The sequence below is a fragment of the Narcine bancroftii genome, chromosome 7 (assembly GCF_036971445.1).
Source record: "Narcine bancroftii isolate sNarBan1 chromosome 7, sNarBan1.hap1, whole genome shotgun sequence".
In the NCBI taxonomy this organism is placed as follows: domain Eukaryota; kingdom Metazoa; phylum Chordata; class Chondrichthyes; order Torpediniformes; family Narcinidae; genus Narcine; species Narcine bancroftii.
This window is the reverse complement of record NC_091475.1, coordinates 42972043-42991914: the sequence shown is the minus strand read 5'-3', so window position 1 is coordinate 42991914 and position 19872 is coordinate 42972043. Positions and strand designations below refer to the sequence as shown.

Genomic DNA, 19872 nt, shown 5'->3' with positions numbered 1-19872 from the left:
ATATCACATACACAGCAGCAACAAAAAAACTGTGTGGTAGCGCGTTAGACGAAACCACGTGATTCAAAGCGGCATTGGGTAATAATGACAGCTCTAACCGAGCACATTAGAAGGTTCAAAAAGTAAATTAGCCTTGGAGATCTATTAATATCTGTACATGTCAACTGGACTTACGAAAAATATTTTGTTATAACAAAATACAGGAATATTTTTATTTAAAAAATTAGACTTCTGCTGAAACAATGCACACATTTGTCATTTTGGTGTCACCGCCCCTGATGGTGTGACCCTGGGGGGACCGCAGCCCCCTAGTGGCGCGGGGTGGAATGGCTCCTCGTTGCCTGACAGCCGCGCCATTTTGTTTCCTGACGTGATCTGCTGATTTGGACCAAATTCCAGAACGTTAACTTCTGTAATTTGCTTAAACGCATTTTTTTAAAATAACCTTTTTCGTTCACTGCCCAACGGATCGTGACGATGCAGGACACACATTTCAACGTGTGTAGATCATACGATCTAAACCTGTTGCAAAATGGCCACAGAAGGGGTAAAGGACAGAGCCTTTTCTGCAGCTGGTTTGCGAACGCTGCAGAACGAGATCCTGCGAAGCCTGTTCATCCATCTGTGCCTCAGCTCACTCGCTGGAATCTTTTCACTTGGGAAACTTTTTTTTTAAAGCACGCTATCATGGCAGCAATAACACCCTATTCAACACCCCCCCCCCCCACCCCACACACACATTTTGCCGTTTTTCTAATTGAGCATTAGCGGCGCCCGAGTTACAAAAAATAACGTGGTATTAATATTACCTGGGTGCATTATTTAATTCTTGGCGATACAAACGCCGGAAACGTTAGGCCAAACCTTTCTCACGCATTAAAAGATTTCAACGGAATAGCCCAAACACAACCAATGCATTTCAGCAATGGGCCTACTAATAAGGAGAGAGTGACGCCCTAGCCCCGGAGCGCCGCTGTGCCTGGAAACGTTTGCAAGATAATAAACGCCTGCTCGGACAGTCCATGTGTGCACGTCGGCGCAGTTCTCTGCCTCCCTCCACCTCACCTCACTTCCCCTCCCCCAGCCAACCAACCGTCAAACCCCTGGCCGCGCATTAACGGCTGCGCAGTGTTGCCTCGCTGTCATTGGTCAGAGGCTGCAGGGTTTATTTTGTCAGTTTCACTCTCTCCCGTTAAAACGCCATTCGAGCGGAGCGTGGGACAGGGACGCCACGAACGCAGCCACCAGCTACCTGCCATGTCGGCTAGCCACGGTAGGGAGTTTTTCTCCCCCCCCCCCCCTCCCTTTCACTCCGCCACCTGCGACTTTGTGCGCGATCCTCCCCACCCAGCGGTTCGACAACCTCCAACGCGGTGGCGGCGGGAGCAGCCCGGAAACAGTTAAAGGCGTTCTCTCATCAAATTCTCGCCGCAAACGCTCGACGCCGACCCGCCCAACCCCGCCTGATTGGGCGGCTCAGGCGCCGTCGGCCTGTCAGTTCGCAACGTTGGCGGCGTGAGGCTAATCCCGATTCGTCGAGTCGCACGTCGGTCATTGTGGCGTCACGGCTCTGGCCCCTGAGGGTCGAACGATGGCTGGTTCTGCCCACGTAGATCGTTAAAAATGCCCGTTTCTCGAAAATCCGTTTATGTATTTAATGTCCATCATGAATTCTGACGTGGTACCTTTTTATTCTTTCGTTATTGAGAACCACAATGTGTTCAGTGAATTTACCCGGTGCTGTCGATTTTCGAAGTCGACCTATTTCCACAGGCTCGGCCAAACTGGGCGATCTGTGTTTGATGGCGGGTCGGTGCAGCGTCGCCAACTCTGCGGAAATGGGTCTGCATTCAAACCGTCTTAGTTTATAGTTTCTTAAATTAGCCTGTGCCCTCTTCACCACCCGCCCTCACCTTTTTTTTATTTCTTACCATGTTAAATTTCCATGGATGAGTGGCTGCGATAAAGGAATTTAGTAAATATTCCGAATAAAACGCTCCATTCCTAAATATCTTTATCATGGTAACGCTTCCATTTTAAACACCAGGGTTTCTTCCTCGATCATTTTCTCAGGCAGTGAGTTTCTAACTGGCTGGCAGACAAGGGAAGAAAATATCTTCATGACCTGTTTAATGAAATTAATGTTTTTAACACGTTGCCCAAGGAGTGTAAACCCTATTTTGAGGATCTTGAATAGAGTAATTTTATCATCCGAGTTAAAGATTCCCTCAGTATTCTTTTGTTCCAAGAAAATAACACCGGCTTATCTATTTTTTTGTTGGCCATGGCATTACCCTTGTAAATATTTTCTGCTCTCTGTCCAGTGGAATCACATCTGAGCTCGACCAGTGGCTTTTGTTGTCACATAGAAAAAAACAGCGTATTACTCAGCAGGTCACACAGCATCCATGAAGAGTTTGATGTTTTGGGTCTGAGAGTGAAGATCCATCCTTGGATCCAAATATTTTCTGGATCACCAATGTAGCGAAGTGATACTGAGCTATGAAAGGAAGTGATGTACAGGTTGTAGACCTGAGTTCAAGACTGATTTATTCAGGCCTTTACCCTTTACTTTTATACCCTTTCGCTTCCATCACTTGGACCAGAAGTGAAGTCATCGGATAGGATGAAAACCCATCCCGTGTGCAGGCTGTTTTCCCGCTCTTGTAGCAATGTGTCCGCTATTTTGGGAGCCACTTCACTTATTAGTAAATAGGTCACCACATTATGACTATTGTAACAGTACCCTTTTTTCATGCCTTCTCTATCTCCCTATGTAGTTTACATGCCACATCCTGGCTTCTGTTTGGAGGGCTGTATTCAACTCCCATCAGGGTCTTTTTCCCCTGACAGTATCTTAATTCTCCTCACAAAGATTCTATATCTTCTGATACAATGTCTTTCTTGCCAAAGATTAAATTCCATTTTTAACCAGCTGAAACAACCCACCCTCTCTGCCTACCTTCCTGTCCTTCCGTTACACTGTGTATCCATGGATATTTAGTTCCCAGCTGTGTTCATCTTTCAGCCATGACTCGGTGAAGGTCACAGTGTCCTACCTTCCAAATTCCAGCTGTGCTACAAGCCATATTCCCTCTAATTTTTAGTAGTGTGGGCAAAAATCTTATGTCATGCAAATTTTTTTTCCTATGACAAAACAATGTGTGCACTGAATGCTTGTGCAAATGTAAGCTTGAAATTGTTTCAAGATCCGATGGATATTATGTCCTGTTTAAATCTAGAAAAGATTTGTTATTCTTTCAATAACTTAGACGTAAGGTTTCAAAATTTTCCTGAATTACTTTCAGAACCTCTAGTTTTAATATAAAACCTGTCTTCCAACACTTTATTATATTACTCCAGGTTCAAGGTATACTTTAATTATAGAACTTCGGTTTGGTAATGAGCTCAAGAAATGAAGGAGAAAAAGAAAATATCATATTCAGGATAAAATTGTAAGATGTTTTTCCTTATAGATGTACTCTGTAAATTAGACAATTTTGTAGATTTCTTTATGTTTGACATCTTTGTTGTGCATTTTACAAATTTTCTGTATATATGTTTACTTATGTAAAACTTAATTAAAATATTTAGAAAGATAATTTTGGCACAGCCCATCTCTCGTGGCTAATAAAACTATTGGCATGTTTTAATATAATACAAGTATGATTGCATTCTATGAAGTAATGTATTTAGTTAAGATTGTATTCTATACTTTGAACTACTTTGTTCAGTTTGTTGTTCCTTTTGTGTGCACATTAATTTCCTTTGCACTGGTTGCGGCACGTGTGTACGCGCACACATGCGCATAGCTTAGAGGAAACAGTGGCTACAAGATCATCATACTTATTTCTTAAACTGTAGGCATTTAAATACAAGACCTTCAGTGCTGTATTCATCACCCTTTTCAATTTTGCTTCCAAAGTATTCCATGTTAAATCTTAATCTTCCACTTTCATTTTTGCTCTATTGGTTGCCTATCCTTCCTCACAATCTCATTACACAGTGTATCTACTTGTGTATTTTCTGCCCTATCCCCTGTTTTCTCATTCTGGTTCTCGTCCTGCTGCCAAATTTGTTTAAACCTTCTCCTAGCAAATCTGGCCACCAAGATATCAAGCACCTTCTTGTTTAGGTGCAACATGTCATTTTTGTACAGGTCATACTTTCTCCAGAAGAGATCACAATGATCTGTGAATCTGAACTCCCGCCCCTACACCAAATCTTTAACCACACATTCATCTGCCATAACTTCCTATTCCTACCAGTGCACATGGCACTGGTAGCAATCCAGAGATTGCCACCCGTGCGGTTCCTTTTGGCTTCCTTCATACTCCCTATATTCCCTCTTCAGAGCCTCATTCTTCTTCGTATTTGTGTCATTGGTACCAACATGGACCATGACATCTGGCTACTCACCCTCCTGCTTGAGAATGCTGTGATCTCAAACGGAGACATCCCTAAACTTGGCACCTGGGATACATCATATCATCCAGTAGTCTTTTTTTATAAATTATTGTTTATGGAATCCCCTATCTAGTCCCCAAACTTTCGAATCCCCAATCGCTATAGATCTCCTCTTATTCCTCCTTCCCTATTGACCTGAAGGGCCAGACCATCTCAAGTATTCTGTTATTTAATGCAGACCACCTATAACAAATCTGTGACCCATCAATGTGGGAGGGGCTGATGACCTCGAGCCCCTTCCCAGATCACCAAGATTTTCTGTTTCATTTTACTAGGTTTTTTTTGTGAATTATGCAACTTTCGTGAATTACTTATTATATCAGTAGTTTGTCTTTTGCTCTTTTAAGCATTTTACCTGTTTCCAGAATGTGTTCCAGTTATAAGTATTTTTTTTAAATGCACACATTAACTTCCTTCTTGCAGCCTCCTGGATCACTGCAGAGGGAAACTGCTTCACTGGCGGTGACGTGAAGAACTGCTGATAATGGAAGCCCAAGGGAGCTAATGAGAGGAACCAATGTTTAGCATCACCCTGACTGCAATTACAATGCACAGGTTTTCAAATTTAGCACCAGGTTATGCTGCTAATATTATCACCACAGACTATCTATAAACAAGCAGCAGTACCAGTGTGGTCCATAGACCACAGATTGAGAAACACTAGCTTAAAGGATTCATGCACTAGGAGTCAGAAGTTTAAGAGTATGATAATTAGAAATAGCAAAATCAATCTAATTTTAAATACAAATGTCAAAACTGGCAGTAGTATACAATAAAAAGAGCATAAAATAAATCACAGCATGCCTGTGCAGTTTTCAGATAATGGTGTTATGCTCACTTCATATTATTTACTATAAAATATTTATAATTTAAATAGATAAAATTTGTGTGTGTGTGTATGGGCATGTGATTGACAAATTCTAGCTCATTCTGCAATAAACTGCTCTTGAAGATCCACAAGTCTTGCCCAAGCTTTCATGCTTAAAATGAGTTCAGTCATTTACCAGAAGAATTCCTTTTCAAAGGTGAATGAGGAATGATATCAAAATCTGTCAGGGGAGAAATAGACTTTGTATATCTGGGAACAAATAGTGGTTTAAAGAGACTCTGGAGACTGCAGATGCTGGAATCCAAAGCTAAAGACAGTCTGCTGGACAAACTCAGCAAAGGCTGCTTGATCCACTGAGTTCCACCAGCATATTGTGGTTTGAGGAAAGCCAGGAATTAATGTAGAAATAAGTCTTCACACAAAAATTGTTTGTGGCGATATGAAAGCAAGGCAATATGAGGAGTCGTTGTGCTGTTTGTTAAATTGGAAATCAATGCTGAAATTTTGTTTTCACAGAACAGCTGTGTATGTCAAGTATTATATCAGATTTTATGGCATCCAATGCATGGAAATAAGTTTTTCATACTGGGACACTTGGTATATGAATTCTCTATAGGATCGAAAGTTAATGACATTCAGTCGAACAAGTAAAATAATGTCAGAAATGAGTGACGTCTAACACCATCTCACCTTTCAGCAATCGAGCAGGAAATCCTCAAGGATTTAATGAGAATAATTGTTTTTTTTTCCTTGCATCCAGTTGAGGAATTTAATTAACTTTTAAACTAGGTTTGAGGCAACTTCCAGGAAAATCCTGAAAATTGCGATGTATTGCAAAAAATGCTTCTATTCCATTTCATGTCATGAAGATTCACTAGATTGATTTCTGCAACAGCATGTTCACTGCATGAGGAACACTTGAGACAACTCGGCATGTATTTTCTAAAGGGTAGAATGAGAGGAGATTCTAAAGTGGCTCAATAGGTTGAATGCAGCAAGGGTGATTTCTCTGCCTGAAAAGTCAAAATCCAAGGGATCATAGACTCAAAATAGGTAATGGAGGATCAATCTTTAGAAGTCTTTACCTAAAGGAGATTGCCATCTAAGTTGTCATGTTTATCATTTGCCTCTTAAAGAAATTGAGGGATATGGAGTTGGTGTGTCAGCATGGAGCTGAGGTAGACTGTCTGCCATGAATTTGAATGGTGGAACACAGTGTTTCCTGTTTTCACTCAAGACTTCAAATACCTGTGACATTTTGCTTATACTGTACCTGTGCAAATCTGGATTGCTTTGCATTGAGCATACTTTAAATGGGAAATCACAGAGAATCCATCTTGCAAGGAGTTCTATATAGTTTTTTTTTCCACATGTGAGAAATACAATAAACAAGATTTGTTCAATTCCCCTATTTTGGCAACTTTTGATCTATGAGAGGGATTTTCTGTTGATAATGGTGGTAACCATTCTACCAGTAAATTGGATGAGGGAGGATTTGCACAAATAACCATTTCATGTGTTACAAGCACAGAAGATCAATAAACCCAGCAGCAATAGATATTCACCAAGACGGATGGTTACTTAAACAAAAGTTGCTTATAATTATCTTTAAACATGAAAATAGAATCAAACTTTAACTTTTCACTATTGACTTAACTAACCTAACTTAACCCCCTTCTAATTCTAAGTGCATCTGTATGTAATGTGTGTGTAAGTTCCGAAAAGTTATTTGGTTCACAGTCCAATCTCTCTCTTCATTCCTCCAAGTTTATAAAGTTAACCAGGCTTTGGTGCTTGAAAGGTAAATGGTTACCACTCAGGAATTCTCTTGTCAGTTTGCAGAGAGAAATTTGTTGTTCCAGGGCATACACAACTGATTCCTTTTTAATCAGCCACTCCAGCATCTTGCTGACTAAACTTACCCCCTTCAGGGTTCTCCAGATGATAACCTCTTTCTTTCAAGTCACCACAGAGTTCCTTTTTGTTTCTTTTATTCCAAGTGAAACATTAGACAGCCAGTCCTCTCCTCTTACATGAACCTCAAGGGCTTTGACCAGGCTGTCTTCCAAATGGGGCTTTCCTCAAGATTGCCAGCTTGTCCTGTTCTAGTCCCAGCTTCTGTTGCTGGCTGTAACATTGTAGAAATGATCTCTCTCTCTCTGAGAGAAAGCCTGTTTGACTCTCTCTGCTTGCAAAACCACATGACCTTCTTAGAACATTACCAGACAATCTGCAGCTCCAATAAGATCTTTCATCTGTTGCCTTTTGTAAACAACAATCCATTAATGAAGTCTCTTGAGCACTCTACAAAGTTCTTGCAAAAGCTGCGGAGCCGATATGTCTAGCATTAGCAGAGCTCCAGTATTTCAAATAAGATCTGTTTTAAAGTGTTTGTATGTGACCTACTCTAACAAACCTTTCCCAATTTATCTCCCAAAAACATATCTATATACTCTGTCACACATGTATATTTTCACTACAGTGGTAAGAATCCAACCATTTGAATTTTGAAGTAGAGTGGGGTTTTGAAAGCTTTCTGTGCACAAACCAAAATCCAAAATACAAATTGGCAGGAAATAGCCAGATGTTCCTCAAGGAACTGCCTGCTTGTCCTGTCAAGAGAAATGGGAAATTGTGTGAGCACAGAAATTCAGAGCTTTGGTTGCTAGCAGTTCTATAACAACATTCATCTATTCGATGTTTTGTGGATTGCTTATGATTTCAGCAGTGGGGTCTCAAGTAATAATTTCCCAACAATTTTGCAAGGCAGTCCACTCTTACAGACTTCTTTTTCACTGGAGAAGAATGTGAGGAATTGAAGCAAGTATTCAAGACTCCATTTATTGTCATGTACCAAATATATCTTTGTCCTATAAAGGCACACAAAGAGGTGCTGTCAATACAAGAGAGAGGCTTCAGAAATATTGTGTACCATTGGATCCCACGACCTCTTCTATGCTGTCATCTCCTGGGGCCCAGTAATCTCTGGAGCCACATGGTCTCCTGTCCAGTGGTGAATCTGAGCTTGAAGCATCCAGGTTTCACCTTGAACCCTAGTTCCAAACTCCTGAACTGCAAGGAAGCTATCAGTGCCCTAGACGATTTGGAAGTCTTTCTTCCTACCAGCACCTTCATGATTCCTGAACCTGAAACCTGGTTCCCACTGGCCTTGTGTGAGGTCTTTGGCTGCTGAGCCTGGAGCTGAAGCCTAATCTGCTGCTGTGGTTTCCTACTCTGTGGGGTCCTCTCCAAGACTTCTAAATGGGGGTGGAAGAACAGTGTTCTAGTGCCCTGCGCTGATCCACTTTTTCTTTGGAGCCTTCAACCCTTAAATGCTGCCAAAGGGGATGCTGCCAACTTTGAGATCGACCTCCGCCCCATTCTTCAGGCAGTTTAAACCTGCATGAGGTCATTGGGTTTGATGGCTGAGTACCAGGACACTTGTGAAGCGTTGAAAGTCCATGACAACACTCTTGCTAGGTGTGTATCAGCACTGCAGTGGCAGCAGCCCCACCATCTGGAAAGTACAAGTTCAAGTTTAACATATTGAAAATTCAGTGATCAAGATTGATTGTGGGCATACCAGTAGATATCTTGTACATAGTTACAGGTATGTGCTCTTAACATCCGTTCAGTTAATGTCCGACCACATATACGTCTGTCATTCGTGGTCCCATAACGTTACAATACAGTTCAGAAATCCTGATTGGAGAATAGAACAGATGTAACCGGACATACGCAACAACTTCCCGCACGCAACATGTTTATCTCTTGTCTTTTATATACATGTATGTAGGTACTGTATGTTCTATCAAGGCTCCCCAGACGCAGCAAAACTGGTGCTAGTGATAGCAGCAGCAAGAGGCAAAGGAGTAGTATTGATTTGGAACTGAAATAAAAGATTATTAAACACAAAGGTGCAAAAAACAGTGAATGCTATGCCTCATGATTTAGGCATGTCGCATTTGACAATCACGATTATCGTCAAAAACAAGGAAGCTACAAGTCTAATGAAAATGTGAGAAGGACCTAGATCAAATATGGAGAAATTGCTAATGACGTGGATTGAGGACCAAACACAAAAGCGAGTCCCTCTCAGCATGTTGATGATAACTGCTAAGGCATGAAGCTTGTTCTAGATGCTTAAAGAAAAAGCAGGACCAGTTGATATTGAGTTTAGTGCTAGCTCTAGGTGGTTCAGGTGCTTCAAATAACGTTTTTCGCTGCATAATGTGAAAGTGAATGGTGAGTCTGCGAGTGCTGATGCGAATGCAGCAGTAGAATTTGTTGAAACCTTAGATAAACTAATTGTAGAGGGAGGTTATTTGCCCAGCAAATTTTTAATATGGCCAAAACCTTATTCTGGAAATGAATGGCTGAAATGACTTTCATCCATAAGGAGGCCATCAATGCCAGGATTTAAGGCTTTTAAAGACCGACAGTGGAGGCAATGTTGCTGGCAACAAGTTAAATCCATTTCTTTTTGCATAGTGAAAACCCCAAGACTTTGAAGAACATTAACAAACACATCTTACCAGTTTATTACAGGAGCAATAAAAAATCCTGGATGACACAAATGCTGTTTCAGGATGCCTTCTTGATTGTTATGCCAGTGAAATGGTGAAGTACTGCTTTAGAAGAAGGCATACCTTTCAAGATTTTGCTAATTGTTGAGAATGCTCAAGGACATATCCCCGCCCCCCAAATGCTGTTCCTCCCACCAAACACCATATCTTTAATCTAGTTAATGGACCAAGGGGTTATTGCAGCTCAGGTTGTTGATGATACTGGCAAGACACTGATGCAGTTCTGAAAGGAGTACAGTACAACATTTTCCACTGCATAAATAACCCTGCTTGAGCCTGGGATGATATGACCAAAGAGTGCATTAATGGCATATGGAAAAAAATACTGAAGTGGTATGTGCATGACTTTAAGGGATTTGGAAAAAATGATGTGATTGCGAGGATTAATAGAGCTGTGGTTGACGTGGTCATCAACAACCTGAACCTAGACATGGATGATTAAGGTATTGAAGAACTTCTGGAGATGGTTTCAGAGGAACTAACAAATGAAGAGTTGCTGGAGCTAGAGCAAGAGTGAATAGCTGAAGAAAAGGCAATGGAAAAGGAAACTGCAGAAGAAGAACAGGTGTAGAAGAGGTTCACTGTTAAGTTTGCTGAAGAGATGGACCCAAAAATCTAACGTTTTTCACTGATAGAAAGGAATGCTCATGCAGTGTTTGCTGCATATAAAGAAATTTAAGAAGAAAAGAAAAAGAAAACTAGGCAAACAACACTGGACATATTCCTGAAGAAGCCAACATCTCCCCAAGAGCCTCAGCCAGGTCCTTCGGGCATTACGGAGTGATAATTCATCAATGGAGTGGAACGCTGAGGAAGTTGAGAATAGTGACGTAGAAGATCCTGATCCTCTTTGTTAAATTGTGTGGGATATAGGGTAAGAAAGCATTTACATAAACATTTAAAAAGTGGAAAAAATTAAACAGCTTAATTTAGCATAAGTTCAGTATCCCATGTAGCTTTGCTAAGTGTTATGTGTTATATTTTCTATATAAATATGTTTTTAAAAGAGATAGATTGTTGGGGTTTAGTGTAGGTCACTTCACAAACAGACATTATCATTTCACAAAAGACATTTGAAATGCAAGAGCTATGCGTAAGCAGAGACTTCATGTCCACAGTGACTTTACGGAAATTTTGGAAGAATAACTATGGAGACTTCACAACAATGCCTATGGAATGATGTTGTGGAATGAATGGAATATTGTCTTTAAAGCAACAGATGTCCAGGCTCAGAAACTGATTCTGGTGCCAGTAATCTGTCTGATTGCAGTTTGCTGTTCTAAGAGGGGTCATGTGGTTTTGCAAACAGAGAGAAAAAAAATCATATGATTCTTCAGAGAGAGAGAGAATGAGAAGTCAGTTTTACAGTTCTGCAGTAGCTTTTTGAGGCTGCAACATGGCAAGCTGGCAGGCTTGTTGAAAACCCCCATTTTGAAGACAGGTTGTGAATTCTGAGTTCAGCCTGTTGAAAACCCTTGTCGTCTTTACAAGAGGAAATGGCTGGCTAGAGTGTTTCTCCTGAAATAAGGGAAACAAGGAACTCTGGTGACCTGGAAGAAGAGGTTATCATTTGGAAAACCCACGATGGGGCAAGTTTCTTTGGCAAGACACTGAAGTGACTGATTGTGGGGAAATCAGTTTGTGTGTGTCCAACGAGCAACAAATATCTCTCTGAAACCAACAAGAACCTTCCTGAGCAGTAACCATTTACCTTTATGCACCAGAGCCTGGTGAAAATTCATAAATGTTAAATTCTGTGCACAGTATAAGAATTGCCTGATACCGGTGAATTGGAGAAGTGAGGTGAATGATTGGACTATTAAAGCAAAGAACTTTCATGAACATATACACATTACATACATGTGCGCTTAGAATTAGAAGGGGGTTAAGCTAATAGTAATAAGTTAGAGTTTGATCCTGTTTTTATGCTTGAAGAAAATTAAAAGCAACTTTTAAGTAACCATTTGTCTTGGTGAATTTGTATTGCTGCTGGGTTTTGGGGTCCTCTGGGCTCATAACATAATATGGTTTTTGCACAACGTCCACATCACATAATGCCTAATTTCACAGAATGTATTGTGCATGCTAAGCAGCGTATTCCTGTACAACCAAGTTATACATTCCAAAGTGCAGTTACAGAGAGAGAGATTAGTTGGTATGGAATAAAGACAGAATTTGCTATTTTAGATTAATTATTTTCGGGTTTGTTCAAGAGTCTGATAACAGTAAAAAAATACTGTTCATTAGAATAGTTGTGAATGTTCTCATACTTGGAAGTTTTCCTGAAAGGAGGCGATGAAGAGAATGTGGTTGAGGTGGAATGCATCTTTGAATATGTTGCTTCTTTACTAAGGCAGTGGAATTATAGATGGAGCTGATGGTGAGAAAGGGGTTGTGTATGATGACCTGAACTGCATTCAAATCCTCAGTGGGTTCTTGCAGGTTTAGGTGGTGCAGGAGACCTGCCACATTTCCTCCGGCATCTGAGGAAATAGTATGGGCATGTGAATTTTCCATGTTTCTGAAATTGAATTTCTGCATTTTTTAAATGATTTCTGCGTTTTTCACCCCTTTGCTCGCCAGCACTCTTGCCTCTACAGCTGTGACTGGTCGTACAATCGTTCACTCGCTACTCCCTTCCTCATCGTTTAAATCAATGATGCATGAATGGTGCGCCGTGAGAGAGGTGGGCTGTAAATGTACAGGCATGCCCGCGCACGCCCAGCTACAGAGTTGGGGCAAGCGAGAACAATGAGTCAACACATGGCAGTCACCCGATATCCGCCTCTGAGGAGGCAGGAGTAGCGGCTCCGTTCAGGTAACTGCAGCATTTCGAGGCCACCTTAACTGAAATTCAACCTACAACGGTTTGTGAGGAGGAAATCCTGAGCCCGCTTTATGGCGCTGGGGAGCTGGCCTATGAATGGATGGTGCAGAGTTAGAGAGGAAATGGCTACCCTGAGGAAGGAGCCTCTTGCCTTCCAGAGGGTTGGGGAGAGAAAAGAAGGTGAGGGTTACAGAATCCTCTGCCTCTTGGTGCTGGGCACAGGACTGGATGGCAATATTTAAAGATCCAATGCAGGAGTGATCAGTTACTCTCTGGGGTTGGGTGCAGATTGGACAAGGTTGCTGCCTGCTGATTGAGGATAGGTTGGGCAGGGCCGCTGCCTGGGGATTGGGTGCAGAGTAGTAGTTACCTCTTTGGGATTGGAATCAAGTTGGGAAAGGGCACAGCTTGCCTTGTTGGTTGCTAGTATGGGCAAGTACTGCTTGGGATCAGGCGAACCAGACACTCTGGTTTGAGCATAGGTCAAGCAGGTACTGCCTGGTGATCTGGAAGGGGCTTGGAGTCTGAGTGCATATGGTAGTGTCTGTTTGATGTACTTTTTAAAAAAAAAAAAGCGATTTTGTTTAAAATTACTTTAATGGCTTGAAACTGGTAAGCACAAGGGCTTGGCTCTTTTTTGACCTCACTCACATGCCTAATAGAACTACACTTTCTTGGCCATTACATTGACATGGATGGACCAGGACAAGTCACTGGAGATGCTTACCCCAAGGAACTTAAAGTTGTCTATTATCTCCATATCTTCACTATTGATGTGGACTGTGGAGGGAGCTGTGCTTGCTCCTTCAGAAGTCTATAACTGACTTTTTGTTCGTGCTTACAATGAGGGAGAGGTTATTGTTCTGGCACCAAGCTACATGCCCCCCCCCCTCTCTTCTGCACACTATTTCATCATTGTTAGCAATCATGGCTACAATGGTGGTGACATGCATGGAATTCAAGATAGAATTGGAGCAGTATTTTATGGTATAAATACACTTTTATGCTTTGAAACATCTTTGAATGTTCCCGAATAATACAACAGTGAGCTCTTCCAACAGCTTGGTCTGTTGGTTTAGCCAAGGAGCATGTCTTTGCCTCTGTTAAAGTTTGTTAATGGTGTTATGTGCAGTGGGGGGAGGGGTTGGTGGGGAGCAGCTTCTATTAGCTTCTTCCCTAATTGGATTTGTATGGGGGGGGGGGGGGCCAAGCCCAGCTATATTTCAAACCCTTGCTTGTGAGGCTGTATTTAACTTCATCTGGCAAGTTCTAACAACCTTGTTCAGAGATCAGTATTAAAAGATAAGGGCAAAAACAATTTTCCAGCACACTGTTTCAACTTTAGTAATAATGTGAACTTTCTTGATTTTAACTTATTGCAGATGCACACCTTAGGGTTAAAGTAGAAGATGATGCAGAAGCAGTGATATTTAATGGAGCTGAAATGGTGGATGTTCAGAATGGTTCTTCATCCCCAGCCATTGAAGATCAGACACAAGACAATAATCAGAAAAGATACCTAGCTGCTGTCGTTTATGGTAAGTATATGTTGATTTTTTTTTTAAACTGAAGTTCCTTGCATTCAAATACTTTGTTCCCTTCTGTCGCAAAAAAAAAATTATTTGTCTTGCTATCTATACCAGAAAATGTTGACCAGGATTTGCATCTTGACTCCCTCAAAGTCCCAAAACATTTTGAAGTTCAATATTTGTATGAGTATCTAAATGACATCACATACATCCCTGAGATTCTTTCTCCTGTGGGCCAGGCAGAATTTCTACTTGTCGATAACTGTAAACTATACTCAAGAAAAAGATGCATACACAAAAGAGAGAAATGTAAAGAAACTGTGCACTTCAGAAAAAATATTTGGTGATTAAATAATGTGGAAAATGAGATTCCTTAAATAAGTATCCGAGTCTGTTGTTTAGGGTTCAGATTGTGGAGGGGTAACAAATGAACCTTTGGGATGAGTCTTGTAGCACCAATACTTCTTCCCAGATGGCAGCAGCAAGAAAACAACGTGAGGGTGCTTGATAATTGCTATTGCTCTCGATGGCATATTTCCATGTAGATTTTCTCAATGGTAGGGAGAGTTTTGCCTGTGATGTACTAGTCTGTGTCCACTATCTTTTGCAGGGCTTTCTGCTCCAAGGTATTGGTGCCACCTTACCAGGTTATGATGCTGTCAATCAGTACATTTTCCATTACATATTTGTAACAGTTTGCTAAGGTTTTCAAACCTCTGCAAACTTCTGATGACATTAGTGCATTGGGTCCAGGAAAGGTCCTCTGAGATGGCGACTCCCTGGAATTTTGTTCACCCTCTCCACCTCTGATTTCCTCTAATGATCACTGGATTGTACATTTCTGGTGTTCTCTTCCTAAAGTCTGTTATCAGCTCCTTGGTTTTGATGACATTGAGTGTGAGGTTGTGTTAGTACACCATTCAACCATGTTTCAATCTCCCTCCTATATGCTGACTCATCACCCCTTGTTATGCAGTCCACAATTGTGGAATCGAAGCACATTTGTAAATGGTATGGTTGTTATACCAAACTACATGGTGATGGGTGCAAAGAGAGTAGAGAATGGGGTTAAATAGGCAGCACTGTGGGGGTCCAGTACTGTTTTGAAAAGGGTTGTGGCTGTCATGTAACAGCACTGACCCCCCTACCTAGTTGGAGGATACACCAGCTGCCAATCAAGGTTTGGTTCTGTCCCACCCATTAGTGCATACCTTGCCATTGGTATCCATGTAAATTACCTGGACTGGACTCTCCAGCCTGCCTGTACTTGGCCTTGGGCCATTGGCTGTTGTAATTGGATTAACCCTCCTGGCACTGAGCCAAACCCGCTAAAGACCTGGGCTGGACCCTTCCAGCTCTATAAAGGTTCCATGTGTTCTTTGTTCTCACTTTTTGCCATCTTGAGACCACCGTGCTTCACTCCAGGCCTAGAAATGTGGAAGGGCACTGGAGAAACTGTTGGTAAGATGTGCACTGTTAAAAAGGTTGGGAACGTTTAAAGGGTGGGGTACTGATTTTTCCTTGATCATTGTGGGGTGTGTGTGGGGTGTGAGACTTACCAAATCTGTTTAGTCACTCACAAGTACCAATGGAGATTGTGATGAAAATATTCCTGCAATTGCATTGTTTGGAGTCTGGAGGTGAGGAAATCCAGGATCCAACTATGCAGTGGGTAATGAAGCCCAGGTCTTGGTGTTTGCTGATTAGTTTCGAGGGTATGAAGATGTTGAATGGTGAACTGTAGTCAATAGAGAGCATCCTGATGTATGCATCTCTCCAGGTATACCAGGGTTTTATGTACAGCCAATAAGATGGCATCTGCCTTAGACCTGGATCAATGGATTATTCTAAAAATTAAAACAAATCTCATCTTCATGCACCTTGGTTTCGTCCTTTATTGTCCTCTTTGGAGTAATTGTTAATATTTGTGCATTACCTGTTTTTCTTCACTCCACTATTGAATTCTATTCTTTTTACCTGCTTGTGATTATAGTTTTAGGATTCTCTTCCTACACTTTTCTATCAGTAGATTCCTTTGAACTTTAATGAAAACAGAATGCATTGGAAATGCAGACTTTACAAGGAGGATTGTATTCCTAGAAAATAAGCAAGTTTGTTTTCAGAAGATGGGAGAAGGCTGGATTGATTAAAGGGAATATCTTCCATGTAGTAAGAAATGAATTGATGTAACTCAGATCATGTTATGCTAACTTGTCATGTTATTGATAGTAAGCCTGTGGATTATACTAGTCTGGCAAGACTATAGTCACAGAGAAAGAAAATCGGAACTAAAATGATGACTGTGAGAAATGGCCTGTTCTGATATGAATGGAAAAGAAAGAGCAAGTTGAAGTTGGAAGATTTCATATTGAGCCTTTAAGTTTACACTTTCTTTGTTTACATTTCTCTTTTGTATACATTTTTTCTTGGGTATGATTTACGGTTATTGATAAGTAGAAATTCTGCCTGGCTGACAGGAAAAAGAATCTCAGGGTTGTATGTTTCAATAAATTTAAACTTTTGAGGTAGTCTTTAATCCAATACTGCCAAACCTTTTTTTGATGTTGATTATGTGAAAGCCCTTTGAGGATGTGCTGTGTTCTTCACTTTTTGAAGATGCTCTGCAATTGTTACCTGCAATTGTTGTATATTGGAATGAGGGGTTCCTAATTTAGTCCTTTATCTGCGAAGAGTGGGCATCAGTGAACTTGTATCTTTCTCATTGCCTATGATGTGCTCTCCAATTTGTGTCAATATTTTGATGTTGGCATTCAGTAAGGCTTGGCCAGTGCACTGTAAAGCCTTGGATAACCTCTGTGGTTGTTCCATCCTATTATCCTGTCTGCTTTTACTGGTTATGTTGCTATTTAGAATTGTCTTGGACATAATTGATGCATAATATCACATTTTTCTCCATTCATCTTTTTAGTACAGCAATCGGGAGTAGAAGGTGCACCTGATGGTCCAGACATGAATACCAATGAATCAGCAGGAAACCTGCAACAGAAATGTCTGCCAAATAGAATAGATGCTTCATCTGATAACAGCTCATGTGAGGTTAAATACTCCAGTAGAGAATATGGCTATGTTTATCGGCCAAAAAGAAGGAAAATTGCAGTCCATGATTCAGTATGTATTGCTACCTCATGAGAAGAAAAGTTTGGAGAGGTTGGGAAAATACGTTCAAAGACCAAAAAGCATTAATAATATCAAAGAATAAAGTAGAAATTTAACATTTAAACTGGATTTATATTTTGCTTGTGTTCACTATTAACCAAAGCAATTTTGGAATCTGTGTGTTGCTAGGTAATGGGATTTACTCTAGGTGGGGTCTGACTATTACCCAGCCTGTGTGAGCATTGCATTCAGAGCACAGCATTGTATGTGAAAACACTTATACACTGGCAGCTGACATTTTTTCTAAGAATGGGAATCTGTGTTTCAAAGTTTGTTCTGGAATGCAGCTGGCTGTTTGTGTCTATCTTGTATCATTCAAAAATCAGATGTTACAAATTGAAATGGATTTAAGTCTTGAATTTTTTTTTTATTTAGCAACCACAAGATGGGAAATTGCAACAGCAGATAATGCTGAGTGAACGTTTGATCAATGATAAATGTGATGGTGTATTTTTTTTCTACCTTGCTTTATAAGTGGTTATCTATCCTTAGGTATGTTTGTGTTCAATGAAGAACAGAGGATTAATCCTCTTCAATCTGCCACATTTGTATTTTGTCTCTGTCCCTTTACTGTAAGATCATAAGACAGGAGCAGAATTAGGCCACTTCAGCCCATTGGGTCTGCTCCCCATTCCATCATGGCATGGTTTACAATCCTCTTCAATCCCATTCTTCTGCCTTCTCCCTGTAACCCTTGATTTCCTTCCTGATCAAGGACATGCTTTCTTCACAATGACATTAGTGCATTGGGTCCTGAAAAGGTCCTCTGAGATAGTGACTCTCCAGAATTTAAATTTGTTCACCCTCTCCACCTCTGATTTCCTCTACCTTAAATATCCCCAATGTGGCTTCGACAGCTGTCCACAGCAACAAATTCACCAACCCTCTGGGTAAATAAATTTCTCGTCATCTTTGTACTAAAGTGATATCCCCCCCCCCCCCGCCCCATCCCTAATTCTTCAGCAAGTACAATCACAGAGCCTTTGAATACTCATTGTATGAAAACTCTTTCACTCTGGGGATCATCCTTGTAAACCTCATCTGGACTCTCTCCAATGCCAACACATTCATCCTTGGATACCTTGCCACACTATTGCTAGAGAAAACCTTGCTCCAAACAAAAAGTTGTAGAAGATCAGGAAGTCCAGCATCTCTAGATTCAAAAAAAAACTTTTTTATATCTGTATTACCCAATCCCTAGCCAAAATCGATTCTGGAACCACCAGAATGTCACGTTTTCTTGCAAGAACTGCAGCTGAATATTTAGTTATTGTTTCATTTTTATTATCTCTTTTTCTGACTTGAAATATTGTGGTAATAACTTGTACCCTTATTGTTGGTGTGTCTTGCATACCTGTTTGGCTGCAGCAAGAAAGAATTTTGGTGCAAATGAACATGTGTATTTGACAAACTCTCATCTAGTTTGAATCTATCTGTAAGGAGTTTGTACGTTCTCTCAGTATCTGGCTTTCTTCCACGTTAATGGGTGTATTTTGAGGGCACAGACTTGTGGGCTGGAAGGGCCTGTTATTGTCCTATATCACTAAATAGTACAGAAAAATAAAATGTTATCATGCATGTCTTTTTCTACTGCTAAATATTTGTATGTTTCTGTACACATTGTCTGCAGATTCAAATGAGAACAAGAGACACTGGAGACTATGCTGATGATGAAGAGAATGGTGACCTTGTTTACGATTACAGTGCAGACTTTGAATGTGTGAGTAATTCTAATGTTATTGTAACCAATTGTCTTTTATCTTGTTTGGCAGACACCAATGTATTTTAAGGAAATAGTCTTAGATTTTAAAAATAGAAATATTAATGTCATTATCATAAATCTTTTAAATATTTTTTAAAGAATTGATGATTTCACTTTTTATAAAGTTTAATTATCTTGTACCCCTGTTGCATGTTGTTACTGTTTGAAAGGGCAGAAAATGAGGAATTTATTGAACTTTAGTTAGCTACTTTGGACTTGCAAAGGAACACAATTTTGTTGATTTACTCTCCTCCTTTATTACCTGTTCAATGACCCAAATTACAAATTTGTCCTGTGGTAAATAGTCTTGGTGGCAAATGTCCCACTGCCACTTAATGTACCATTTCTTTGTTTTGAGCCATTACAATCCATGATGCAATATGTTTCATTTTTTTTGTACTGCCTGTTTTGCTGTCCAGTTACCAATTTGTCCCTTGAAGATAGAAATTGAATTATTTATTCTCATGTGTACCAAGATACAATGAAAAGCAAAGATAGCGAGACACTTTAGGAGAGTTGCCCCAGTGGTGAGCAGCATTGACTGGCTCTTCATTCTGATGTCAGATCTTCAGCATAACCTGACTCGCCTCCACGCAAGTGTCCTGGTCAGGCCCTCAGCGCAACTTCATCACCCTGACAACCTACATATCTCCAAGCCAGTGTCCTGGTCGGGCCCTCAGTGCGACTCCACTACC

The 19872-nt window shown here is 40.7% G+C and overlaps 1 protein-coding gene and 1 long non-coding RNA gene across 17 annotated transcripts in view; one reads left to right on the top strand and one right to left on the bottom strand.

The window, feature by feature from the left end:
- The window catches only part of LOC138738833 (uncharacterized), a 193950-nt gene extending 192512 nt beyond the window's left edge, over positions 1 to 1438 (bottom strand). Inside the window, exon 1 of one of the 3 annotated variants that reach the window (XR_011341804.1) lies at positions 1253 to 1438. This is a non-coding gene — a long non-coding RNA (uncharacterized lncRNA). Of the gene's footprint in view, positions 1 to 809 lie in introns of all 3 variants that reach the window. The other 2 variants (XR_011341805.1, XR_011341806.1) reach the window with 2 other exon arrangements.
- The window catches only part of LOC138738827 (BEN domain-containing protein 2-like), a 45243-nt gene continuing 26512 nt past the window's right edge, over positions 1142 to 19872 (top strand). For 2 of the 14 annotated variants that reach the window (XM_069889845.1, XM_069889849.1), the window contains exons 1-6: positions 1343 to 1681; positions 3364 to 3455; positions 4891 to 5042; positions 14092 to 14247; positions 17168 to 17367; positions 19046 to 19135. In XM_069889845.1, coding sequence (XP_069745946.1) covers positions 4985 to 5042; positions 14092 to 14247; positions 17168 to 17367; positions 19046 to 19135 — 504 coding nt within the window. In that variant the 5' untranslated portion in view covers positions 1343 to 1681; positions 3364 to 3455; positions 4891 to 4984. Of the gene's footprint in view, positions 1274 to 1339; positions 1682 to 3363; positions 3456 to 4890; positions 5043 to 11821; positions 12701 to 14091; positions 14248 to 17167; positions 17407 to 19045; positions 19136 to 19872 lie in introns of those variants that run through there. The other 12 variants (XM_069889854.1, XM_069889853.1, XM_069889847.1 and 9 more) reach the window with 12 other exon arrangements.